The 25,701-nt window shown below is 37.5% G+C and overlaps 1 protein-coding gene across 4 annotated transcripts in view; it reads left to right on the top strand.

Moving 5' to 3' along the window:
• Nucleotides 1-25,701, top strand: part of ARHGAP20 (Rho GTPase activating protein 20) — a 149,558-nt gene that overhangs the window by 108,588 nt on the left and 15,269 nt on the right. For all 4 annotated transcript variants that reach the window (XM_082476851.1, XM_082476850.1, XM_082476852.1 and 1 more), the window contains 6 exons: nucleotides 2,233-2,421; nucleotides 15,051-15,229; nucleotides 16,630-16,791; nucleotides 21,613-21,722; nucleotides 24,128-24,317; nucleotides 25,506-25,620. In XM_082476851.1, the coding sequence (XP_082332977.1) occupies nucleotides 2,233-2,421; nucleotides 15,051-15,229; nucleotides 16,630-16,791; nucleotides 21,613-21,722; nucleotides 24,128-24,317; nucleotides 25,506-25,620 (945 nt within the window). The remainder of the gene's footprint in view (nucleotides 1-2,232; nucleotides 2,422-15,050; nucleotides 15,230-16,629; nucleotides 16,792-21,612; nucleotides 21,723-24,127; nucleotides 24,318-25,505; nucleotides 25,621-25,701) is intronic.

Raw genomic sequence — 25,701 nt, 5'->3', positions numbered from 1 at the left:
TCATAAATATCAAATATTTCCTATGTGCCAGACAAATATCTCTTCATTCAAGAAGCTAATGGTATAGTTGGGAAGAGAAATGTAAATTTTCTTCTTTCTTTTTCACTTTACAAAAGTACTATCTTGTCAACATTTTTAAATTTTTTTCTAAAATAAAGCAATATGTATTGGTATTCCTTTTTCCCTATATATTTATTTTTCATATTTAGTTTTTGAATTCCCTGTTCCCTTTCCTACCTACTACTTGTCTCTATGGAAGACTGTCTATAATCCAATCATGCCTCAATCTATCAATATCAGTGAGTTTTTAACACCTGCCCTGCGCCCAGCACTTTCCTAGCCATCATAAAGACAATGAAATTAAACCATTTAGATTCTTAGTTAGTCTTCACTGACTAACTTAGCAATAACTACTACTTTACTAACTACTTTGCTATTTCTCTAGCCAAATTTTCCAGCATTTGTTTTGAAGAATTATTGGTAAATAGGTTACATCTTCACCTTATTTAAATCATTTAGCTAAAAAATATTCTTGATCAGTGAGGCCATTCAGTGTGGTTAACAGAAATAAACCAATTACAATAAGGGACAGTATCTGTAGCAGATCCTGAGATGATGGCATTGATGATTGATGGTGATGATGATGATTTCTGTTAATAATTTTTAAATGCTTACTATCCTGCCAGAATTGGGCAAAGCATATCATATGAGTTATCTCATGGAATCCTTTCATTTACCTGTGAGATCACTACTGTGTAATTCAGGTTTCAAATAATCTGAATAATCTAAAACCAAACTTTTCTATGAAATGTATATTCTCAGACTTAAAGTAAAGCAAGTCATTGTGCACATGGCTGGGGACAAAATTCACTGCATTGCCAGTTTCTTAATGTTGTCATTTTTGTAAAAGTCAATGAGCAACAATTAAAGCTGTGTTTAAAAACCAAATGAGTACATAAAATAATTGTTTTAATAAAATATATTAATTTAATTAAAACTGTATAGATGGTAACTCTCAGACTTAAACAGCTTCAAGCTCATTTCTAACTCTCACTAAAAAAATACATGGAAAAAAAAATACATGGGACACGGGACATGATTGTTACTTAGCAACAATTCTCCATTGCATATTTTAACATGCCTTGCAAACTTCAATTGTAGATTAGCTATTGGCTATTTTGATAAATTGATTTTGCTTTATTGCTGTCATAGAAGTCCTTTTTTTGCCTTAATCCCTGAAAGTTGCTGTAGTACTTGATGTTAATGGAATATTGACATTGTATGCCTATGCCAGATGGAAAGGAAATGGAAGAGTTCACTGAATTACATTCAGTGATAAATCAGGAATAGAAGAGAATTTACCCTCTTTAAAATGTAAACTAAGTCTACGGCAGAATGGTACATGAGGATTAATTTAAAAAATGCAATTACTTAAGAGTACTAAAGAGCAAAAAATCATGTTGCAGTCAGATGTCCAGGGTTTAGTTTTTCTAGTTTGAAAATTCCTTTTTGAATCTTGTCTCTTTTTCTAATACCCTGCAGTCTTCCTTCTAATTATTGCCTATGAATAACAACCTCAGAGGGCAGTGGTGGGAGGGAAGCATAAATCAAACAAACCAGTCCTAATGAGTCTCGGGTAACTCTAATTATATAACTAGTAAACAGTATAAGATGTCTTTTTCAGAAAGATACCTTGTGTTGAATAATAGTAATAATAGTGATGCTTGAAATATGTAGTTTTCTGCCCTTATTATTTAAATAATATTAACTACTGATGTTTACTTATTTGATCCTTATAATGCTGTGTGATAGGTAGGGTAAATATTTTAAATCAGAGGTCAAGGATTGGCTGAAGATTTACAAATATAGTTAGTGTCAAAGGAGAAACTAGAATACCTTTAAATACTCTCAGATGTGAACATAGGAAAAGTCAACATTATGCAACATACAGACAATCTGTGCATTCCCAAACAAGATATTCTTTAAAGATTTTTTTCCTCTTTGTTTTTTTTTCTCCCCTCTCCAAAAAAAAAAAAAGACTACTCTGGTTGGGCTGCTGCATTATGCACTGGTCTCCAACTGTAAGAGTGTGCATGGTGATCATTAAGTCAAAAAAAGGATTCTTTATACCAAAAGTCCCAGGAGCAAATTGCAGTACATTCCAGTATGTAGCACACACGCTCTTGGTGTCAGTCAGCCTAAAGTCTATGTTTAGATTTTTTCTCTGAGTAGGGCATGAATATCCCTATGGAATTAAAATGAGCCATCTTCGAGACACTGCACTCCTGACGCAGGGATCAAAGGATTCCCCCACACCTTCCAACTTCCAAGAGCCCTTCCTCATGGAACAGCTGCCCCGAGAGATGCAATGCCAGTTCATCCTGAAGCCCAGCCACCTGGCTGTGGCCCAGCAGCTGAGTGGTGAGTTTTCTCCTCCCTCATAGAGCCTTTTTTTAGCAAAACTTTTCATTCCTGAAAGCAAAGTTTTCAAAGTTATTTGCCTTTATACAGACAAAGACCCAAACTTCCAGCCAGTTGAAGTATTTTTTCTTTTGAATTTGCTAAGTGTTTTGAAAGGAAAGATGGAGTTTTAGAAGATGGTTTTATAAATCAGCAGTAGGAGTGACTGACTTGTAATCAGCAGTTACTGACTGCAGTAGAGTCTGTTCCTTCTTTCTTCACTTTTCTTTCCCCTTTAACCTATGCCCACTGCAGAGTCAAAGGCACCAGGCAGTGCTGCAGGTGCTTCAATGCTTTCTTTGTACTGTAATACATTGCATTGTGTGTTTCCCCTAAATGGTCACATTATAAAAAGGAGGCTGTCAGTGATGGGTGTCAGGAGACTCTGATGCCCTACCTGGATCCTGGTACTGGTAAGTATGTTAAGATTAAGATGATTTCCACAGAAATCTCTCCTTTGTCTACTAATCTATTCTGATCCCTGTGAACGTAACCATCCCTTACCCACACCATAATAAAGACTCCAGAATGATAAAAGTGATATTCAACATAGGAGGACCATCATTAATTACCCTAACCCAAGTTGGAGCTTTACGCCCTCAGTCTGAGAATAGATTGTGTAGAAAATAGAAGAAAATATATCACACCAAAAAGTGTGAGTGGGGTAGTAGAAAATTGATGCTGAATTTTTGTAGCTGCTTTTGTCAGTTTGAACAAACTGGGGGACCCAGTGAACAGTGGCCATTGTTTTATACTCATCCCCCCACACATGCATGTCCAACCCTGTCACTTTCTGTTGATGACCTAGCCTCACACTTTATACTTTATTGAAGTCATTGGTCAGGACTCCCTAATCTTGCTAACACCAACTATAAAAACTTATCTTGCATTTGCACTAGTCCTCCTCTCTCCTATAGCGGTAAATCGAGGTTTTGAACCCTAAGGCTATTTACTCACATCTTTGGACCATTTGGGAGGGGTATTATAGAGATGCTATAGTTTTCCATCCACTAAAATGTGAGCTCCATGAAGGCAGAGAGTTTGGTCTGTTTTGTTTACTGCTATATTCCCAGCACCTGGAACAGTGTCTGCATATATATAAAAAAGCATCCAATAAATATTTGTTGAATTAATTTATTAATAGGTCTGTTGTTAGTATTCATTAAAGATATAAAGGGAATGTTGCCTTTATAATTAAGTCGAGGAGAATAATATTTTACTCTTCTACCTTTATACTCATGTTTTTCAAAATTGTTTCTCTGGGTCCCTTGTCAATAAAATAAAATAAATGTGTTTTAATTAATTGGACCAAAATAATCAGAGATCAAGAATCCTAAGGGTTTTACCCAGTTTTGCCAACGATCTGCTTATTAAATTGTAGGCATCCTCTACTTATTAATCCTCTGTTTCTCCCTGTTAAAAGTTAAGATAATAATGGTTGCAGTTGTAAGGTGATTCATGATAAATGGGATCAGGGATGGAGTAACTATAGACCAATGGTGACAACCTACCTGTGTAGCTAAAAAATTAACAGATGAACCAGTTTTGTATTTTTTTAATACAGGGGATTTTGGTGAACAACTGCTTTGGAAACCACTGACTGATCAGGGATCAACAGACTTTCTCTGTAAGGGACCAGGTAGTAAAATTTGCAAGTCAGCAGACAAAATTGAGGCTATTACGTAGGTACTTACATAACGAGAGAAAACAAATTTCCACAAATTTTTCACTGATGATATTCAATATGTAGTAGTAATTGAGTACCGTTTTATGTAGTACAGATATACTAATGAGAAGAATTGAATTCTTTTTTCGAAATAACGTTTTGCTTAATTAGGGTTCAAAATTAGTATTCCTATGATAATAATTGAATGCAAAACGTTCTGATCTGTAATGAGATTTTATATATTTCATGATCTTTGAAAATATCTTTTCACACAGATAGGTACTGCCAAATACTAATATATCATTCTACAAGCATATAATTTTAATTGAGCATATTCCTCTCTTTGGAGGCATTTATAGAATTTTGTTAGATTCTTCCTTTGATATTTGCCTTTTGGCATGTCATTTCATTGCAAATTAATCACTTCCAATTGAAGGTTAGGTGGAAGTTAAAGGATTTTGGAATATGGAAATTTCTTTTTGCACAGTTCAGTTGCACAAATGATTTTGAAACATAGAAAATTCCTTTCACTTGCATTAAGGTTGGTAATACTGCTGGAACTGTAGTTTGAGCCCAGGAAATACATCTGCTATAAGTTTTTATGGAAATGGAGCTCTCGCTTCTTGTTTTAACTTTAGACAGGAGGAGAAGGGTAAAAGTAGCTTGACATGACTTGTCCCTTAAAGGTCTTAAATGTCAAATTAGTGTTTTCGTTTTCTTCAGATAATTACCCAGAAATGGAAATGCTGCATCCTATGGTTGTACTATTTTTAGTTTTTTGAGGAACCTCCATACTGTTTTCCATAGTGGCTGCACCAAATTACATTCCCATCAACAGTGCACATAAGGTTTCCCTTTCTCCACATCTTCACCAACACTTGTCATTTTGATAATAGCCATTCTAACAGGTGTGAGTTGATATCTCATTGTGGTTTTGATTTGCATTTCCCTAATGATTAGTGATGTTGAGCATCTTTTCATATGCCTATTGGCCATCTGCATTTCCTCTTTGGAAAAATGTCTTTTCAGGTCCTCTGCCCATTTTTTTAATCAGGTTGTTTGGTTTTTTGCTATTGAGTTGTATGAGTTCTTTATATATTTTGGATGTTAACCCCTTATCAGATACATGATTTGCAAATATTTTCCCCCATTCAGTAAGTTGATTTTTTATTTTGTTGATGGGTTCCTTTGCTGTGCAGGGGCTTTTTAGTTTGATGTAGTCTTTTGTTTATTTTTGCTTTTGTTGCCTTTGTTTTTGGTGTAAAATCCAAAAAATCATTGCCAAGACCAGTGGCAAGTAGCTTACCCTCATGTTTCCTTCTAGGAATTTTATAATTTCAGTTCTTACATTCAAGTCTTGATCCGTTTTGAGTTAATTTTTGTGTATGGGTGGTCCAGTTACGTGTTTTGCATGTTGCTGTCCAGTTTTCCCAACACCACTTATTGAAGAAACTATCCTCTCCTCATTGTATGTTCTTGGCTCCTTTGTCATAAATTAATTGACCATAAGTGCATGTGTTTATTTCTGGGCTCTCTATTCTGTTCCATTGATCTGTGTATCTGTTTTTATGGCAATATCATACTGTTTTGATCACTATAGCTTTATAATATAGTTTGAAATTAGGAAGCATGATGCCTCCAGCTTTGTTCTTCCTTCTCAAGATCACTTTGTCCATTTGGGGTCTTTTGTGGTTCTATACAAATTTTAGAATTGTTCTATTACTGTGAAAACTGCCATTGGAATTTTGATAGGGATTGCACTGAGTCTATTGACTGCTTTGGATAGTATGGAGATCTTAACAATATTAATTCTTCCAATCCATGAGCATGGAATGTCTTTCCATTTATTTGTGTCTTCTTCAATTTCTTTCATCAGTGCCTTATAGTTTGCAGTGAACAGGTCTTTCAGCTTCTTGGTTAAATTCATTCCTAGGTATTTTATTCTTTGTGGTGTAATTATAAATGGGCTTATTTTCTTAAATTCTCTTTCTGATAGTTTGTTATCAGTGTATAGAAACACAACAGATATCTATATATTGATCTTATATCTTGCAAATTGACTGAATTCATTTAGCAGTTCTAAAAGTTTTTTTGGTGAAGTCTTTAGAGTTTTCTGTATATAGTATTATGTCATCTGCAAATGGTGACAGTTTTACTTTTTCCTTTCCAATTTGGATATCTTTTATTTCTTTTTCTTGCCTACTTGTTTTGGCTAGGACTTCCCATACTGTGTTAATTAAAGTGGTAAGAGTGGACATCCTTGTCTTGTTTCTGATCTTAGAGGAAAAGCTTTTGACTTTTCACCATTGAGTATGATGTTAGCTGTCATATATGACCTTTATTATGTTGAGTTACATTTCCTCTGTTCCCACTGTCTTGAGAGTTTTTAATCATAAATGAATGTTGAATTTTATTAAGTGTTTTCTTTATCTATTGAAATGATCATATGATTTTTATCTTCTGTTTTGTTAATGCGGTGTATCATGTTGATTGATTTGCAGAATATGAACCATCCTTGTATCCCTAGAATAAATCCAACTTGATCATGACATATGATTCTTTTAATGTATTGTTGAATTCAGTTTAATGATATTCTTTTGAGAATTTTTGCCTATATGTTCATCAGAGATATTGGCCGATAATTTTCTTTTCTTGTGGTTTCCTTGTCTGGTTTGGTATCAGAGTAATGCTGGCCTTGTAAAATGACTTTGGAATCTGTTTTTTGGAAGACTTCAAGAAGCATTGGTATTAATTCTTCTTTGAATGTTTGGTAGAATTTACCAGTGAAGCTATCAGGTCCTGGACTTTTGTTTATAGGGAGTTTTTAAATTACTGATTCAGTCTCCCTATCAATAATCAATCTGTTCAGATCTTCTGTTTCTTCATATTCAGTCTTAGAAGTTGTATGTTTCTAAGAATTTATCCATTTCTTCTAGGTTGTCCAATTTGTTGGCATGTAATTGTTCGTAGTAGTCTCTTATGATCCTGTATATTTCTGTGGTATCAATTGTAACATCTCTTTTATTTCTGATTTTATTTATTTTAGCTCTTTCTTATTGAGTCTGGCTAAAAGTTTATCAATTTTGTTCATTTTTTCAAAGAACCAGCTCTTAGTTTCATTGATCTCTTCTACTGTCCTTTAGTCTCTATTTCATTTACTGCTGCTCTAATATTTGTTATTTCCTTCCTTCTAGTAACTTTGGGCTTAGTTTGTTCTTTTAGTTCCTTGAGATGTAAAGTTAAGTTGTGTACTTGAGTTTTTTTTGTTTCTTGAAGTAGGCATTTATTGATATGAACTTCTCTCTTAGAACTTCTTCTGCTGCATCCATAAGTTTCGTATATAATATTTCCATTTTCATTTGTCTCAAGGTATTTTTCTATTTCACTTTTGATTCTTTCATTGACCCATAGGTTGTTAACAGTAACATGTTGTTTAATCTCCACATATTTGTGAATATTCCAGTTTTCTCGTGTAATTGATTTCTAGTTTCATACCATTGTGGTCAGAAGAAATGTTTGATATCATTTCATCCTTCTTAAATTTGTTAAGACTTGTTTTGTGGCCTAACGTATGATCTATCCTGAAGAATGTTCCATGTGCACTTGAGAAAAATGTACGTTCTGTTGCTTTTGGATGGAATGTTTTGCGTGTGTGTATGTATACCTTAAGTTCATCTGATTTAACTTGTCATTTAAGGCCGATGTTTTCTACTGTTTTCTGTCTGAATGATCTATCCATTTATGGAAATGGGTTATCAAAGTCCCCTACTATTATTTATTGCTGTTTATTTCCACCTTTAGGTCTGTTAACATTTGCTTTATGTGTTTAGGTGCTCCTATATTGGGTGCATAAATATTTACAAATGTTATATCCTCTTGTTGGATTGACATCATTATGTAATGCCCTTCTTTGTCTGTTATTACAGTCTTTGTTTTAAAGTTTATTTTGTCTGATATAAGTATAGCTACTCCAGCTTTCTTTTGGTTTCCATTTTCATGAAATATCTTTTCCCATCCCTTCATTTTCAGTCTGTGAATGTTCTTAGGTCTGAAGTGAGTCTCTTGTAGGTAGCATGTAGATGGGTCTTGTTTTTTTATCCATTCAGTCCCTCTCTGTCTTTTGATTGGAGGAATTACTTCACTTATATTTAAAGTAATTATTGATAGATATGTTATTGCCATTTGTGTTGTTTTCTGGCTGTTTTGTGGTTCCTCTGTTCATTTCTTCTCCTCTTGCTTTCTTCCTTTGTGGTTTGATGACTTTAGTGATATGCTTAGGTTCCTTTGTTATTATCTTTTGTGTATCTACTTTAGGTTTTTGCTTGTTGGTTACCATGAGGCCTACATGTAACAACTTGTATTTGTAACATTCTTTTTATGTTGATACCAACTTAAGTTTGAACACATTGTAAAGCTCTACATATTTATTCTCCTCCCCAACATTTTGTTTTCTGATGTCACATTTTACATATTTTTATCGTGTATATCCCTTACTTAAATATTGTAGTTACAGTTATTTTTTTACTATTTCTGTCTTTTAACCTTCATATTAGCTTTATAAGTAATTAATTCACTACCTTTACCATATATTTACCTTTACCAGTGAGATTTATACTTTTATATATTATTAATTAGTGCCCTTTCTTTTCAGCTTAAAAAAGTGCCTTTAACATCTCTTATAAGGCCGGTTTAGTGGTGATGAACTCCTTTAGCTTTTGCTTGTCTGGAAACCTCTATCTCTCCTTCAATTCTGAATGATAACTTTGCTAGATAGAGTATTCTTGGTTGGAAATTTTTGTCTTTCAGCACTTGGAATATATTGTGCCATTTCCTTCTGACCTTTAAAATTTCTGATGAAAAATCTACTGATGGTCTAATGGGGTTTCCCTTGTACATAATAAGTTGTTTTTCTCTTGTAGCTTTTAAGATTCTCTCCTTGTCTTTACCTTTTGACATTTTAATTATAATGTGTCTTGGTATAGATCTCTGGGTTCATCTATTTTGAACTCTCTGGGCTTCCTAGATCTGAATTTCTGTTTCCCCAAGTTAGAACACTTTTCAGCCATTATTTCTTCAAATAAGTTTTCTTCCCCTTTCTCTTCTTTCTTTTTCTGGGACCCCTATAATGTGATGTTTAATACATTTGATGTTGTCTCATTTAAGCTATCTTCACTTTTTTTCATTCTTTTTTCTTTTTGCTCCTCTGATTGGGTGAGTTTCTGTGCCCTGTCTCAAGTTCACTGATCTTTTCTTCTGCTTCATCAATCTGTTGTTGACCCCTCCTCCCGGGTATTTTTCAATTCAGTTATTCTTTAGTTCTGTGACTTCTGTTTGGAGCTTTCTTATATTTTCTATCTCTGTTGAAGTTCTCGCTGTGTTCATCCATTCTTCTCCCAAGTTCAGTGAGCATATTTATGACCATTGCTGGAAATTTTTATCAGGTAAATTACTTACCTCCATTTCATTAACTTTTTTTCTGAGGTTTTATCTTGTTCTTTCATTTAGAACATATTTCTCTATTTCTTCATTTTGCTTGATTCTATATTGGTTTCTGTGCATTAGTTGAAACAGCCACCTCTTCCAATCTTGAACCATTGTCCTTGTGTAAGAGATGAAACTTTTCATTCAACCCTGCCCTAGCTCTTGGTTTTCTCTCAACCCTTTGTAATTGTCCAAGCAGGCTATTTTATTTTTAATAGCTCCCAGTAGTTGAGGATGTACCAAGATCAGTCAGTGTCCCAAAGGGGAGAGAGCTCAGTCAGTACCTTTATTCAGGCTGATTGGAAACCAGGTCCTCAGGCAGCAGCTTTTCAAGAATGCAAATATATGCAGTCCTCTAGGGCTGCAAGCATAAGCCTGCTGGCCCCCAGAGCCAAGCTATCTGGAGGTGTCCCCTGGCAACAGTCACAAAAATTGGGACTCCAAGTGGGTGTATAAACTCCTTTCTGGGAGATACCACTGTTCTGTAGTCATGCATAGGGGAGTGCAAAGATGGTGTCCCCTGGGTGCCTTCTTTGAGAGCACCTCCATAACCTCTAGGTGTGTGCCAAACCTGAAGCCTGCCCCCAGGGCTGAAGTTCCTGGATGAGCAAATAGGCCACTTTTACAAAAAGATTGGGGGTGTGTTTCAGTCTGCTGCCTATGCAATACCCTAGGGATGGTAGTCTTCTAAGAACTGTCTCTATAATTGTTACAGTCCTGTGGGACCCAGGAATGCAAGCCCCCCTGGCCAGGTGATCAAGGGGCATTCCCTGGGTGACAGCTGCAAAAACGGTGTCAGCAAATGTAAAAACCAGTTCACCAGAGGTGTGTAGAGCCTCCCCTCCAGGAGACAGAGGCACTCTGGAGCACAGCAGAGGGAGAGCACAAAATTGGTGCCCACTGGCTGAAGCAGGGCAGAGGGGGAGTACAAAGATGGCATCCACTGAAAAAAGGAAAAGAAGAGAAAGAAAAAGAGAAAGAAGAAAAAGAGGATGGGAGGAAATGGAAAGAAAGAAGAAAAAGAAAAAGATGACACCCACCAGAAAGCGGGTGGGAAAAAGATGGTGCCTGCAGTCTGTAGCAGTGCAGAGGAGAGTAAGAAGATAGTGTCCACCAGCCTCTGTCCTGGGGAGTATCCCAGCAGACCCCTGCCCCTCAGACCACTGCTTTAAAATTAGTAAATGAATCTCTTTCACATGAAGTCTGGGTGCTTTTCAAAGGGCTGCTTGTGGACTGAGCTCTGGAGTGGGTGAGCCTGGGCATAAGCCCTTTAAGAACCCTCCCTCAGGGCTTCACTGGTGGCGCAGTGGTTAAGAATCCACCTGCCAGTGCAGGGGACACAGGTTCAAGCCCTAGACCAGGAAGATCCCACATGCCATGGAGCAACTAAGCCCGTGCACCACAACTACCGAGCCTGTGCTCTACAGCCCACGAGCCACAACTACTGAGCCCGTGCACCTAGAGCCCATGCTCCACAACAAGAGAAGCCACTGCAGTGAGAAGCCCGTGCATAGCACTAGCCCCCACTCTCCACAACTAGAGAAAAGCCTGCGTGCAGCAACAAAGACCCAGTGCAGTCAAAAATAAAATAAATTTTAAAAAGGAACCCTCCCTCAGTTCCACAAAGCCCCACATGTCTCATGGCATGAGACATGTTGGTCTTCAAAGTGAGATGTTTTGGGGGGCTTATCCCTCAGATGCCAGATCTTAAAAGTTGGGGTGACCTATGTGGGGTGTGAACCCTTCAGTCTTTCTGGGGAAGCTCTGGGTTTTGAGTTTCTTCCTGACTATGGGTCATTGCACGAGGGGTGGGGTTTATGGTGAGATGGTGTCTCAGCCTTTTCTACCCACTTGGATGTAGTTTCCTTCTCATTTGCCCGATGTAACAGGGTCTCTCCGCCAGTTTTGAGGGGTTTTTCAGAGGAAATTGTTCCGTATATAGCTGTAGATACAGTGTATCCATGGGAGGAGGTGAGTTCAAGATCTTCCTACATCACCATCTTGCTAAAATTTCTAATTAAGGGGTTTTTGTTGTGGTTATTTATTACTCTTTAATAATCTATAAGCACAAACTTTTAAGAATTACAATTTTTAATATTCAGTTCCATAAGTTAAGCATGAAGAAACTCTAGCTTGAATCTTGCCAGAATTGTTTAGGAAAGCTGGATGTACATGAATTTCATTTGCTTTGCATTTACATCATCCTAATCGTTTTTATAACAATTGCATGTTTTTTCATCAGCCTTTGACATTTAGAAGGTAAGAGCTATGCATTAAAACCTCTGCAAGAAAGTAAACTTTAATGAAATTTTTTTTCTCTCAGTCCCAAAGGGAACATGAACTCTAAAATTGACTGTTGTACATAATAAAAGGCATGGCTGCAGCTGAAAGCATTTATAATAAAATACAGAACTCAATTTCTACTTTATCCTCTGTCTACATTCATCAGATAGCTGGGTATATAACTTTATGATAGAGCATTCTTCCTAAGAAGTGTGTGAAAGCTAAAAAATCAAATAAACCTGGTTTCGAAATAGTGAAACCAGATTAAATGTGAGGAAACTAGACTGAGTACAACTACTCAACATATATAAAGATACATATTAAACAAACATTTGCACAGATTGACGTTGCTGGCATACAGGAACCCCCTTCTGGATTTAAGAATAAGGTTCAGTTTCCTTTTCTGTTTTTTAAAATGGTGGAGGTTGGGAATGTCAGGGCAGAAAGGAAACGCTTTAGTTAAGCAGAGTCTGGTATTCCTTCCTGTCTGCATACTTCCTGAAGGCTGTTACCCAGATGGAGAAAGGGTGTGGGGAGGAGGTCCTCTTTGTGGAGAGGAGATTGGTGTCTTAGCAGCTTTAATCAAGATTGCTATGACCTATGCCCTGAGCAAAGTAGCACTTTTCATACACTATCCTATTTAATCCTCTCAATAAGGCTTTGAGGTGTAGGTAATTTTCTCATTTTAAAATTGAAGAAAAAGGGTAAGTAACGTGCACAAATTAGTGTTTGAGCCGGGAGTCTAAGTGGGCTCCTGACTCCAGATCCAAAGACCTTTACACCTGGATGTATGCACATTAATGATGCACTGACTGTATCCCGAGGAAGCCAAGGGTGGATGATGGTCTGAAGGCTTTTCAGTAAAATGTTACTTATTTGATTATCCTCCCACGATTTGGCTTTTTTAGTATTTGGTTTAAGTTGGTTATGCTAAGGAAATAAACAGTATAAAACACTTGTTTGAAATGAGCATTTGACACTGCCGATCGTGTCCTCCCTGAAAAGATCATCTCCTTCATTGTTCCATTGTCAGGGAGTGCTGAGTAGCTGAACGTCATCTCTGGCATCTTGGTTGCATGTCAGGACCACGCAGCTGAAGTGTATTGACTAATCCCGTGCACTGTCCCTAGAGAAAATGGAGTCTAACCCTGTGTGGTCGCCACCTGGGAGTTATGGCCTTTCAAATCTCAGCCCTGTTAGCCTTAACCGCAAGCTGTTTTGAATCTGCCCCACACACGTGCATGCTTCGGGGATCAGCCAGAGATTTGGGCAGAATTTATACGCAATGTTTGGGGCTCCCACTATTCAGTTTTCTCCTTTCTGGGATCCCCCACCCCTCACTTTCCAGCTGCTCTCGTTACCTCCATCTCTCTTCTCTAGTTTTTTCAAGCCAGTAAAAGTGCAGGTTTCTCTCCCAATTTTAGTCACCCCTACACCCTGGGGCCCGTCCTCTGGCTGAAAGCTGTAAAAATAGGAAACTTACCCAGTGCCATGCCATTCCCTTCTTCTAAGCATCAGACTTTTACCTCCACTGTCCGTCTTCTTTTGGTTACTCTTTAGTGCCTTCAGGTAGGCTTTTTTTTTTTTTTTTAAGATTTTTTTTTTTTTAGAAATTCACGTTCTTTTATTTATTTATTTATTTATGACTGTGTTGAGTCTTCGTTTCTGTGCGAGGGCTTTCTCTAGTTGTGGCAAGTGGGGACCACTCTTCATCGCGGTGCGCGGGCCTCCCACCATCGCGGCCTCTCTTGTTGCGGAGCACAGGCTCCAGACGCGCAGGCTCAGTAATTGTGGCTTACGGGCCCAGTTGCTCCGTGGCATGTGGGATCTTCCCAGACCAGGGCTCGAACCCGTGTCCCCTGCATTGGCAGGCAGATTCTCAACCACTGCGCCACCAGGGAAGCCCCAGGTAGGCTTTTATATTTTGTAATTTTGTCCAGAGTTTATAGTTGTTACCTGTGCGTATGTGTTGAGGGCCAGAGGGCACACACGGCAGAAAGGTCCAAAAGGAACCTTAATGAGCTGTCTTTTTAAGTATCAAATTCTGTGCAAGTCAATCAATTTTCATGTTAAAATTAGATACAGCTGACATCAAAAATGTCTTAGAATTATGATCTCACAAAATCATGATTCACTGTTGACCTTTCTTACTTCCGCCTGTTTTGTTCATACTATCTTTTACCACCTAAATGTCTCCTTAGTTCAATTACTGTTTGAGAATGATTTATTGAGTAGTTAACTTCACGCAAGTCGTGGTGCTAGATCCTCTACCTATTAAAATCGTGTTCATTCAAAATTCACATCAAATGCACATGCCTCCAGGATCACTCCCTCACTCCTAGTTGGTAGATAGATGTGCTTTATTGTTCTTCTGAATACCTTTGATGCTTTGTTCCCCCCTTATGACATTTTATTTATTAATATACTTGCTTTTCCCTCACCCCCCCCGCCATCACCAGCCTTGTTCCCCCATTAGATTGTAAACTTTACCATGGCAAGGGCAAGTCTCACTCATGTTTGTATCCATCCATGCTTCCTTAAACATGCTTTTTAAAGTCAGGAACCAAAAAGATACATAAAAGTCTTTGCAGTTGGAAAAAAGGGGGGGAATATAGAACATTAATTTCCTATATCTCTATCCTCAGTAGTAGAGTGGAACATCAGATAATAAAGCATTCTTGTTTCTAGAGAGCACCTTAATAGAGACAACTCTTCTTCCCCTAATTCTTCTTCTTCTTCCTCTTTGTTTACCTCCTCCTCCTCCTCTTCCTCTTTCCCCTTCTCCTCTCCTCTCTCCTTTTCTCCTTCTTCCTTTCTTTTTCTCAGTATTTAATCGTGATCTAATTTAATCTTCAACTTTTTTTGTATGCTTAGTCTCCGCTTCAAGATGGGATATGTGTTGGTATGAAACCCTTTTGCTTTAATTTGTTATAGTTCAGTAAGGGATCCCTTCTTTTACCTATGAAACTTTAGTGCCAGAACTTAACTAAATAGCACAGTAATGTCTCCAAGATAGATAGGTGAATAACCCAAATGTTTGATTCTTCCTTAATTTATAAACTACTGAGCCATAGTAATGAACGTACTGTAAAATGAGAACTGTAGAAATAAGATTAAGTGAATTAAATTATTTTCCCTAATAATCTCACTTCTTCCTTAGATTCAGGTCAGAAGACATATAAAAGGAGAAGATCTATCATAAACTGGGCCTTCTGGCGGGGCTCTAGCACTCACCTGGATAACTTGCCCATGTCACCAACATCTCCTGTGCCAGGACAGCTCTTTGGGGTTTCTCTGCCAAATATCTGTGAGAACGACAATCTGCCCAAAGCTGTCTTGGTAAGTCTCATTTTGGCCTGTAACACTAACAGGAAAGGAGGTTTGGAAAGGAGGGCTCGGGGAGGTAAATCTATCCCCAAATGGAAAATTATAGACACCCGTGGCTCTGGCTGAGAATCTTTATTATTACTTCAAAGAATAAAAATCTGATTAAGCTATTGCAGAGTCATAAGGCAGACATAATGGGGAGAGATGATCTAGTCTACTGGTTTCAGGGAAAAGCCACATAAACCTGCTCAGATAAATTAGAATCTGCTCTGTAGACAGAGAATCCACATTAGCCCTCACATTTCTCCCACAGCCTTTCTTGAACCCTACATTGTTCAGAAAGTCTCATTTAATCACTTTAGCAACAGAGACTAAATCTTATATTTCTATACTAAATCTTATATTTTTATTTGTATTCCAGGTCTTTAAGCATAAAGATACACCTGCTGGCATTTAATTATCTTTTGTATGTAGAAGAGATCAAATGAAAGCCACTGAGTATTATTGTCTCTGGTTAATATAGTAAATGATCACTGTTAAGCAACATTTATTGAGTGTCCAGTATCCTCCAAGCACTATGCTAGATGCCTGGCACTTTTTCCTGTATTGTGCATCTAATGTACTAGGCTAGCCACTTTATTGCTTATCCGTCACAACAGATTATTTAGAGGGTAGTTACCTTCATCATCATCATCATCACCATCATTCCTACTTTACAAATGAAAGGAAAATAAACCCTCGAGTTTACCAAAGGTCACACAATAAATGCGTGTCATAGCTAGGTTCCAGATCCCATGGGTTGCTCGTCTCCAACACCTATTCTCTTCCTACATGGCAAGCAGAGGACACACAGAAAGAAAGAAAGCAAAATGAAAGATTGAACAGAATGGAATGGAATGGAATGGAATGAAGAAAGCTTACTGGAAGAGATGATTTTGGAGGCTGATTTTAAACGAAGGAAGTAAACACAGGAAGTAGAATAAAATGTAAAGTCACATGAAAAGAAAGACAAGCAAATGGAGAGTGAATTTGGCAAGAGCATTTCCATATTAGGGGAAAAGGGTCCGTATTAGAGAATAATGGGGAAAGGGTAGTTAGGGAGGAGAGAGACAAGTTAACAGGTACCTTGAAGTGACTGTTGGTTCACTGAAAAAAGACAGTCTCATTAAAGCAAGCGTTTAAAGTAAAGTGTTTTAGATGTTGAATATAGCAAGAATAAATAGGAGAAAGAGATTTAGAGATAGCAAAAAACAAATTTACTTTAAATCTCTAGGAGGCCATCTAGCCCCAATCCTTCAGGGCTTCCCCCTGTTATACCCTAGCCTCTGGCAGCTGGAGAGGGCAAATATATGTTCCCTTGCTTGTTATGCATGAAGTGCCATTTTGATTTTTTTTCCCTTGCTTCCCCATAGGATATGCTTTTCTTTCTTAACCAAAAAGGACCCCTCACAAAAGGCATCTTCAGACAGTCGGCCAATGTGAAATCCTGCAGAGAGCTGAAAGAGAAACTGAATTCTGGAGCTGAAGTACAACTAGACTGTGAATCTATTTTCGTGATAGCATCTGTCTTAAAGGTAGGGGAAGTTCTCCCTTCATCCACCCCACAGCATAGCTCTGGAGAAAGACAACTGGTTTCTCTCATTATAACATTATCCCCATCTGCAAAGGACCATAATAGAATTAGAATCTTAAAAAGTGTTAAATAACACTTCACAAAGTCACATTGGCCTTTAAAAGCCACTGCTAATGATGTGGCATGTCAGATAGGCTTTTTAAAATTTTTTCATCCCACATCACTCTCCTCATCTTCACATCTGCCAATCCCATGCAAAAAAATTAAATTAAATAAAAATTAAAAATAATCATAACACACAGCATATTTACCAAAGTAAACATCCTGATGACTTTCTCACAATCTCACTATATTCCTAATAAAGGCAAAATTTTCCAAAGTAAACTTTTATTAAACTTTGAAACAGAGTTTACCAGAGTAAACAAACATTTGCCTAACAACTGAAAGAAAAAATTGCTCACTGAGACCACTGGAAATTCCATTCATTTAAACAGTCACCCCCTAATGCCTTTTAAAAGTAAAGTTGGAGTAGGAATGACTCCAACATCCAGTCCTTCTTTTATGAAATCCTTACCACATTTGGCATTCTTAAAGTTTCTCACCCTTCATCCCATGTGTGTCTGGTATTTCACAGTAAGCTTCTTTGCTGCAAATATTTTTGCCACATAACTAATTGGCCACAGGTCAACTTTGCCATAAAAAATAAAATAACTGGTTGACAGTTCGTTTTGACATACACAATATAAAAATCATGACAGATGATGATGATTGGTCCCAAGAGTTGGTTTCATATTTTGAAACACTACATTGGAGGTGAAGGAGGCCAAGGGCCTTGAAGGCATAGCGTGAACCCACATTTCCCCTAGAACTTTGGAACATTTATCAATGGACAAATGACAGTATGCCAAAAACATACAATGGTGTGGAAGGCTTTCACAAACACTCAGGCACAAATATGCATCCTAGTACCTAGTATTTGAAACCTGGTGCCTCTCTTAATGAAGGAAGAAATTTTAGCAAAAAAGAAAAAGTGTGATGCTGAACAAGAGACGAATCAACAAGCAAAAAAAATGTATAAAATACTATGAACGAAAGACTTTGGAAGACAAGTGCTTAAGTACAACCCACAAAATAATGTCAGTTAATTGTGCAGTATTGCCATGAATCTACACACATTTTAAATGTGTTCAAATATTTTGCATTTCACAATAAAATCTTTAATTTTGTTATTCTCATGTTTCATTATATCCTTTTCAATGTCCCTCATTTATTTTTTGTTATTTTACCTTTTATGGTAGAATTGCCTTACAGCCAATTCATTATTTGGTAAAAGTTTTTGCAGCAAAAATGCTTGTGGCAGATAAGCTTACTTATGGCAAAAAAAACCTAGAACCCACCCCTGTGGTTACTTAACTCACATCCACAGTTGAGTTAGACTTCTAAAATGTTTTCCTCCTCACATTCTTGAAAATGCCTCACATTTTTGGAAAACCTAGAGTCAAAACCAGCTTTTAGCAGAGCTTTTGACCTCAGCAATAGCTTCTGCAGACCAGCATCAGGCTCCCATCTCCCAGCAGGGTTGGAATGCACCAGAGCTAGGGGTGGAGACAGTGCCCCAGCCTGCATCCCAGGGCCTGGGGCATAAAAACCAAATTAAGGAAAACATGGTGAAGAAGACTCTTGCATATCCCTACTGCTGGTCAGTTGCTTACAGAATCATACTTTATGACTTAATGAACAATCAGATGTCTCTTGGTAAAAGGGCCATGTCTGCTCTTAAACAACCCCTGCCATGGACTTTCATAATAAAGTGTCACTCAAAAGAACTGGAGAATTGGAGCTAGGTTCATCTAATTTATTTTACACAGGATTTGTGATTACCCTTCAATCCTGGAGTACAATAAAAGTATGTATGGTGTGCTTAGCCACATACATGTCATACATGCATATATATGCATGATGAATTTTTCTTTTTTTATCATATAATTACGCTTTCTTCCATCTCTTAATTTCAGAAGTTAAAGCCTATGTTTTAGAAAATTTTCCTTACTATGCTATTCATCACAGCACTATGCTTCTTAAAACTTTGTACTAAATTGTTGAGGCTATTACAAAGAAGTATGGTTCTAGAAGAGTTAAACTGTATTTCAGATTGAAGAAATTGTACTTATAGAAGAATAAACAAAAGACAGAAAGTAATCCAAATGATTGGAAAGTCTGGTTAGATGGATTCCAACTAATTAAAGTTTCATAATCGTATAACTGTGTTTTACTCTCATTTCTTCCAAGTGGTTGCAGGAAAGGGAAACTTTTTGCCGAAAGTTTTTGAGCTTTTGTTTTGTTTTGTTTTGTTTCTTGTTTTTAAGACTATTTGGAAGTGATACTTAAGTTTTCCTTTAATTTTTTGCTTATACTGGTTTTGTTTAAATATAAGCTTAACCTTCAAACTATAACTGGAAGAGAATTGCTTGAGATACTGTAATTTTGATCCATCAGACCTTTGAGGAAAAGTTCATTTTTAATCCTAAGAATCTCATCTCAAATTAATATGGGCATTCTGCTGATGGCCTGGGTTCTGATTTTGGAGGGGAGGAGGCTTTCCGTTGAGTGCTAAGAGTTGGTGATTGCAATTCAGAACCAGCTCTCACATCCTTTCTCAGACCGATGGTGGTTGTTATTTCGTAACTTGTTATTCCAGCTGTGGAGAGTTCATTGAGATGTTACAAGTTATTATCTTTCAAGTGTAGGTTTTAAGATTTAATGATGTTTTTCTTCAAAACAGATGATAAGTATTTTTTCCACTGAGACTTAAAAAGAGAGGCATTGTCACTGCCCCAGTTTGAAATAACAGATTTTGGCTCTTCTGACTCTGACTTTTAAAGTAGGTGCAGCAACTAAAATTAGTCTGAAATTATGAAAATTCGGTAGCTTTACCCAAAAGAAAGAGGTAACTTTTGTGATGACACATCTGAATCACAAGTATCCAGGTACATTTCTACTGAAAAATATAATAGAACAGAGAAAGACTTTGTATCAATCATCTTCCTACTTGTTAACTACTCTAAAACAAATGTATGATAATAGGTAACATGACTACAAAGAGGTTTATAAAAATTATTTTAGAATCTCAGTTATAGTTAGTTGACCTTCCCTTGTCCTTCACTAATATTTGACCATATGAGAGATAGCAACAGTTCAGTAATGACCTCGACTATGTCTGGGACTGTGTGTGTCATTAAGGTGTATGATGTAGAAGGTGAGGGTCTGACCCTGCCCTGAAGGAGCTAATAAGCTAGTGGGAGACATGCTCACCTAATTAGCTAACTGCAACACTTAGGTATCACAGCTTCCATCTTAGTAATAAAAACATGACATATAAGTAACAAGTTGTGCATTGCCGTTTTAAAGCACATAGATGAAGTTGCTGATTTGATTTTCCAGCAAGGATTAAAATTATTCAATTGCAGACTTTCACCTATCTCCATGTTGTAGGCAGGAACTTGCAAGAGGATAGTCAACCATGGGTACAGTGCTTAGACATGAAATTGAGTTTTGTCTGCCTGAAGTTTACTAAGGTGGAGATCAGACTTTTCAAGCTTGGCTTGTTAGAACCATGCCAAAAGCAGCAGAGAGAGTTGGCCTAGATCAGAAAGGAACATAGGACCAGGACCAAAATTAGTTCATTTTTAAGCTTTTTATTAACATATGTCAAACAACAAACTCTGTTGATTATATCCTACTTGTGTCATAGTCTGGTTTCACCACACCTAGCCCTGCCAGTGGTCTCAGCATAAAAGGCTCTCAAAGGCCAGAAAGGATAATGTACCAGGGACATATTATTTAATGTACATTAGGCATGGGGTGCTGTCCTAGGCTCCCAGAGCCCAGCCATAGCCTGGAGTGCTTTCTCCCCATGATACATGAGAGCCCTTCTATGGGGAATATAAGGAGAAACTCTAAGTACCTCTGGATGGAATTATTCACCAATGCCACTGGAATATAAAGTTCTAAAATAACAGGGACTTGGTTTTATTTACTACTCTATCCCTAGCACCTTAAACAGTGCCTGGCACATATGAATAAATATGTATAGAATGATTGGACGACTGATTACCACATTATGAATCTCACAAATATCTTCATGCATTTCTTTTAACTAGTGAAATAAAAAGGATTTAGGATGGTTTGCCAGACCCTGCCATGTTTTTTTTTTTTTTTTTTTTTTATAAATTTATTTATTTATTTATTTGTGGATGTGTTGGGTCTTAGTTTCTGTGCAAGGGCTTTCTCCAGTTGCGGAGAGCGGGGGCCACTCTTCATCGCGGTGCGCGGGCCTCTCACTGTCGCGGCCTCTCCCGTTGCGGAGCACAGGCTCCAGACGCGCAGGCTCAGTAGTTGTGGCTCACGGGCCTAGCCGCTCCGCGGCATGTGGGATGTTCCCGGACCGGGGCACGAACCCGTGTCCCCTGCATTGGCAGGTGGATTTCTAACCACTTCGCCACCAGGGAAGCCCCAGACCCTGCCATGTTATACTAATTTGCTAAAATGTACACACACAGGAGGTTTCATCCCAAACAGGTTGTCCATTATCTTTACCACTATAGTCCAGAATCCAATTTCCCTCTGGTTTTTGTTAGAAAAATATCAAAGCATGCATTTCTATGTGTGCACATCATTGAAGGGTTGGCACAGAGCTCTGCGTATTCCAAAGAAGGGACAACTTAACTGTACTTTCCAATAATGTGTCTTCTTTGTAATTTCTCTAATACATAATTAACATGAGAATAACAATTTAAAATATTTATTTTTCCCTCTATATAAGGATTTTCTACGAAATATTCCAGGAAGTATTTTTTCGTCAGATCTCTATGATCATTGGGTCTGTGTAATGGATCAAGGAAATGATGAAGAGAAAATAAATGCAGTTCAAAGGTAATTATTCTAATTTGGTCATTTATCAAAAATACTTTTTAGAAAACTTATATTTTATAAGCTTGTCTATTAATGCAATATGACTATCAAAGTCAAATCCATGAGGACCAGTTTAAAAATAGATTTATGCTAGCTACTGTCATTGTTATTGTTTTTTTCCCTAACCTTATTAACATAGAATACTCGACCATTGTACACCTTCTGTATATCTGAATCTGATAGGAGCTGAAACCCATTAGACCAATAGCTAACACAGTAGACCCAATCTACAATTTATGATCTTAGTTTTGGTAAATATTTAACTAACCAGACAATTCCTTATATACTTCACTTAGCAACTGAATTCATATAGAGAAAATTCCTTCCCCTCAAGGAACTAAGTCTAGTCGAATAGATAGAATAGATAAAACAAAGAATAACAGTGTAGTATAATCAGTGCTATGAAAGAGACATATGGAGAAGTGTATGTGGGAATACTACAGAGGGAAAAGTATATTGTCTGTATTCATGCAAAGAATACATTGCCTATACTCATGCAAAGGTAAGTTCCTGGCAGGACTCGCCACCCTGATTCCTGAATATTTCCTGCATTATAAGAGAAGCAATACTTCCAGTTCTGTGAAAACCCAAGAATCCCAATATCATTTATTTGCCTATGCTTGTTTAGTACAGGTTTTTCTTGAGCAGCTTTCAAATACAAATTATTATCTACACACTACTATTGATAGACACCTTTTATCAGTAGAAGAAAATAGTATAACTGTTGAAGACACCAGAATCAAAGCCATGTAACAAAATTCTATCTCTGCTTCCATTAAGGTTTGGTGGAAACCATTCAGAGGGAGTGAACCTCAGATTCTGTATTTTGTTGCTCATTGTCTAAAACTTTATATTCTACAGACTGTTAAATGGGCAATTTTTTTTAAAGAGGGTAGACTTATGGCTTTCATACAAATACAAAATGAACACATGAAAGATTTTATTTAAAACATTAATTAATGAGAGAACTAGTAAGATATTACTGCCAGTTCAAAGGAGATTTCAAACTATCAATACCACAGCTTACATAGTTAAATCAGAAATGCTGAAATGAATTTACACGTAGATGCAAAACTGACTTTTACTACTGGGTCACGGGGGTGTGTGTACAAATAAACCATTTATCTCTCCACCAGACAGAATTTTCCAGTCTATAGACAAGTGTTAAGTGCATTGCTGTCAGTAATCTACAATTTTCAGAGTTGTAAAATAACTCAAAGGTTTAGGGCCCCCATAGAATCAGATACCCTAGAGCATGGGTCCCCAACCCCTGGGCCGTGGACCAGTACCAGTCTGCGGCCTGTTAGGAACTGGGCCACACAGCAGGAGGTGAGTGAGCAGTGGGTGAGCGAGCGAAGCTTCATCTGCCGCTCCCCATCACTCCCCATCGCTCGCATTACCGCCTGAACCAGCCCCCCCCACCCCACTGTCCATGGAAAAATTGTCTTCCATGAAACCAGTCCCTGGTGCCAAAAAGGTTGGGGACCACTGCCCTAGAGTATGATAGACAGTGCCTTACTTTCCACTGAATACATTCAGTAATCTTTTGGTCCATTTCAGTATCTTTCATAATCTGTCCCTACAAAACTGTACTCATTGTCAGTCCATAGTGCTGAAGAAACACCTCTCTGCTGTTTATGCAACAGGAGTCAGATTACCCAATGTAACCCCAGGTTACAGATTCTTGTTGGAAAAAAGCAACAACCATGACTATCAACATATGTTTTCTGTATGGTAGTAAAAATCATTTTTAGTGAATGATCATTTAAAATCCCTTATCAATGACAAAATAGGAACAGTAGGAAAAATACTATCGTAAGCTTGACTTACGTGTGAAAGTAATACCAGTGAGATGAAGAGATGTGGGACAAAACTGACCTCGGAAGCTGTTGGAGCAGAGCATAAGCTCTCAGAATGGACCTGGGAGTCTTTGTAGCTGAAGTTTGGGTTTTTACCAAGAGACAGAATCCTTGTGTTGCTACTTGGAAGTAAAGGAGCATATTAAATATAACTGTTTAATTTCATCAGAAAGTTTTTTGGGGTTTTGGTTGAGAATATTCTGGAATGTTACAGGATTTGCATGAGACACATTGCACCAGTTTCGGGTAAATATTTCAGGCAGCATTTTTCTATGAACCATTTTTCTGCATTCTTTCACATTTTCATTGGCTTGTGAAGGCAGTGTACAAAATAAATAAATAAATCTCCAGTGCTCACTTTCTCTGCTATGTACAGGTAGTCCTCACTTTGCATGTACCATGTTAACGCACTCTCCTGTACATCTGAACTGTGAAAAGCAAGGGCTGCCTGGCTATACAAGTTTTCTATGAAATGTTTGCTTAAAGAGTGCATTTTTCTGTCTTTAGGCTATTAGACCAGCTTCCAAGAGCCAATGTTATTCTCCTAAGGTATCTTTTTGGGGTATTATACAACATTGAGCAACATTCCTCATCCAATCAGATGACTGCATTTAATTTAGCAGTGTGCATCGCTCCAAGCATTCTTTGGCCTCCTACTTCCTCCAGCCCAGAACTAGAAAACGAATTTACAAAAAAGGTAATGAAGTTTTTCATTTTTATGCTGTGAGGGACCAAGTCCCCATTTTGAACCTAACATTCAGGGTATTAATTCTGAAAGATATTTTCTTAAATAATTTCAGTACATACCCTTATAAATTTGAGTTCCTTGAGTGTTTTATCCTATCCTGGTAGACTGTAGAAAGGTGATTTCTTGAGCAAATAAAGTGATAGCAGTTGGATTACTTCCCTTTTCCCTTTCAGGAGGAAAACCAACTATGACTGACTGACTTAAACCATAGAGTGATAAGAAAGCAGTTGATATGATTTTAAAAAGAAATAAGGACTTTGGAATTTGACAGGTCAGGGTTGGATTCTCTGCCCTACCACTTGCCAGATGTACAATCTTGGGCAAAATTAGTTACATTGATCCACAGTTTCCTCATCTAAAAAATGGAGGTGTTGATAAAACATAGTTCATACAGTAGTTACTTGAAATCACACTCGTGTAGGGCCTGGTGGTTAGTACAGGGGTGGGGGTATCGGTTCCCCTTGCTCCCAGCATTCTGCCTGCTCCTTTGCCTCAGCTATTGGGGCAAGAAAACTATGTAAAGGTTCCGGTATATCCCATGGAGGCACAAAGCTCCCTAGTAAAATCTTACCTCTTCCCCCAAGCACCTCCAGTTAGGGAGCCTAAGGGAAGGAAATGCATAGGAAGAGACTAGTCAGGCAAAATGCAAGTTTTCTCTCCAGCTGTCTCTCTCCTTCACAATAAATCCACAGAGGATACCTACCCACTTCCCACGCTTATGACACCTGCCTTTTACATAAGAAATGCATTTTATAAGTGTTCATCTAATGATGCTTCATGAATTTTAATGAGAAGGTATATTTCTTCACCCCAAATGCCCTATAGAGAATACTTAAAATTACTCTAATTTTAAAGACAGAACTATTGGCATAAAAATGTTAGCATTAAGCCAAGGCCACACATAATAACAAATAATAACTTTAGTCCACTGATTAAAGTTAATTTCTATACTCAGACTACTCTTGAAAGCATCATAGTTTTTTAGAGGAAACTGTATTGTATACTTTTAAAGCAGACATGAATTTTTCTCAGGATTCTTTTGCATTTTTTGTTAGAATCAGGATTCATATATGAAATGTGATCTATAGACATGCTGTATGAGAAGTAGCAGTTCATTTTTGTCCCTTTTTTGTGCAGGTTTCTCTTCTTATACAATTTCTGATTGAAAATTGCTGTCGGATATTTGGAGAAGAAATCACTTCCCTCTTGGGAGAGGTTTCAGTGAGATGTGATACTAGAGAGAATGCCTCAGGTATTGTGAATAATTGGATTGTTTTTTGTGGGAAACAGACACACATCTGTGAAGATCAGCTGGGACAGTGGTTATCCTGGA

This window comes from Balaenoptera physalus (assembly GCF_965194825.1).
Source record: "Balaenoptera physalus genome assembly, chromosome: 10".
NCBI lineage: Eukaryota > Metazoa > Chordata > Mammalia > Artiodactyla > Balaenopteridae > Balaenoptera > Balaenoptera physalus.
This window is presented reverse-complemented; position numbering and strand designations above follow the sequence as displayed.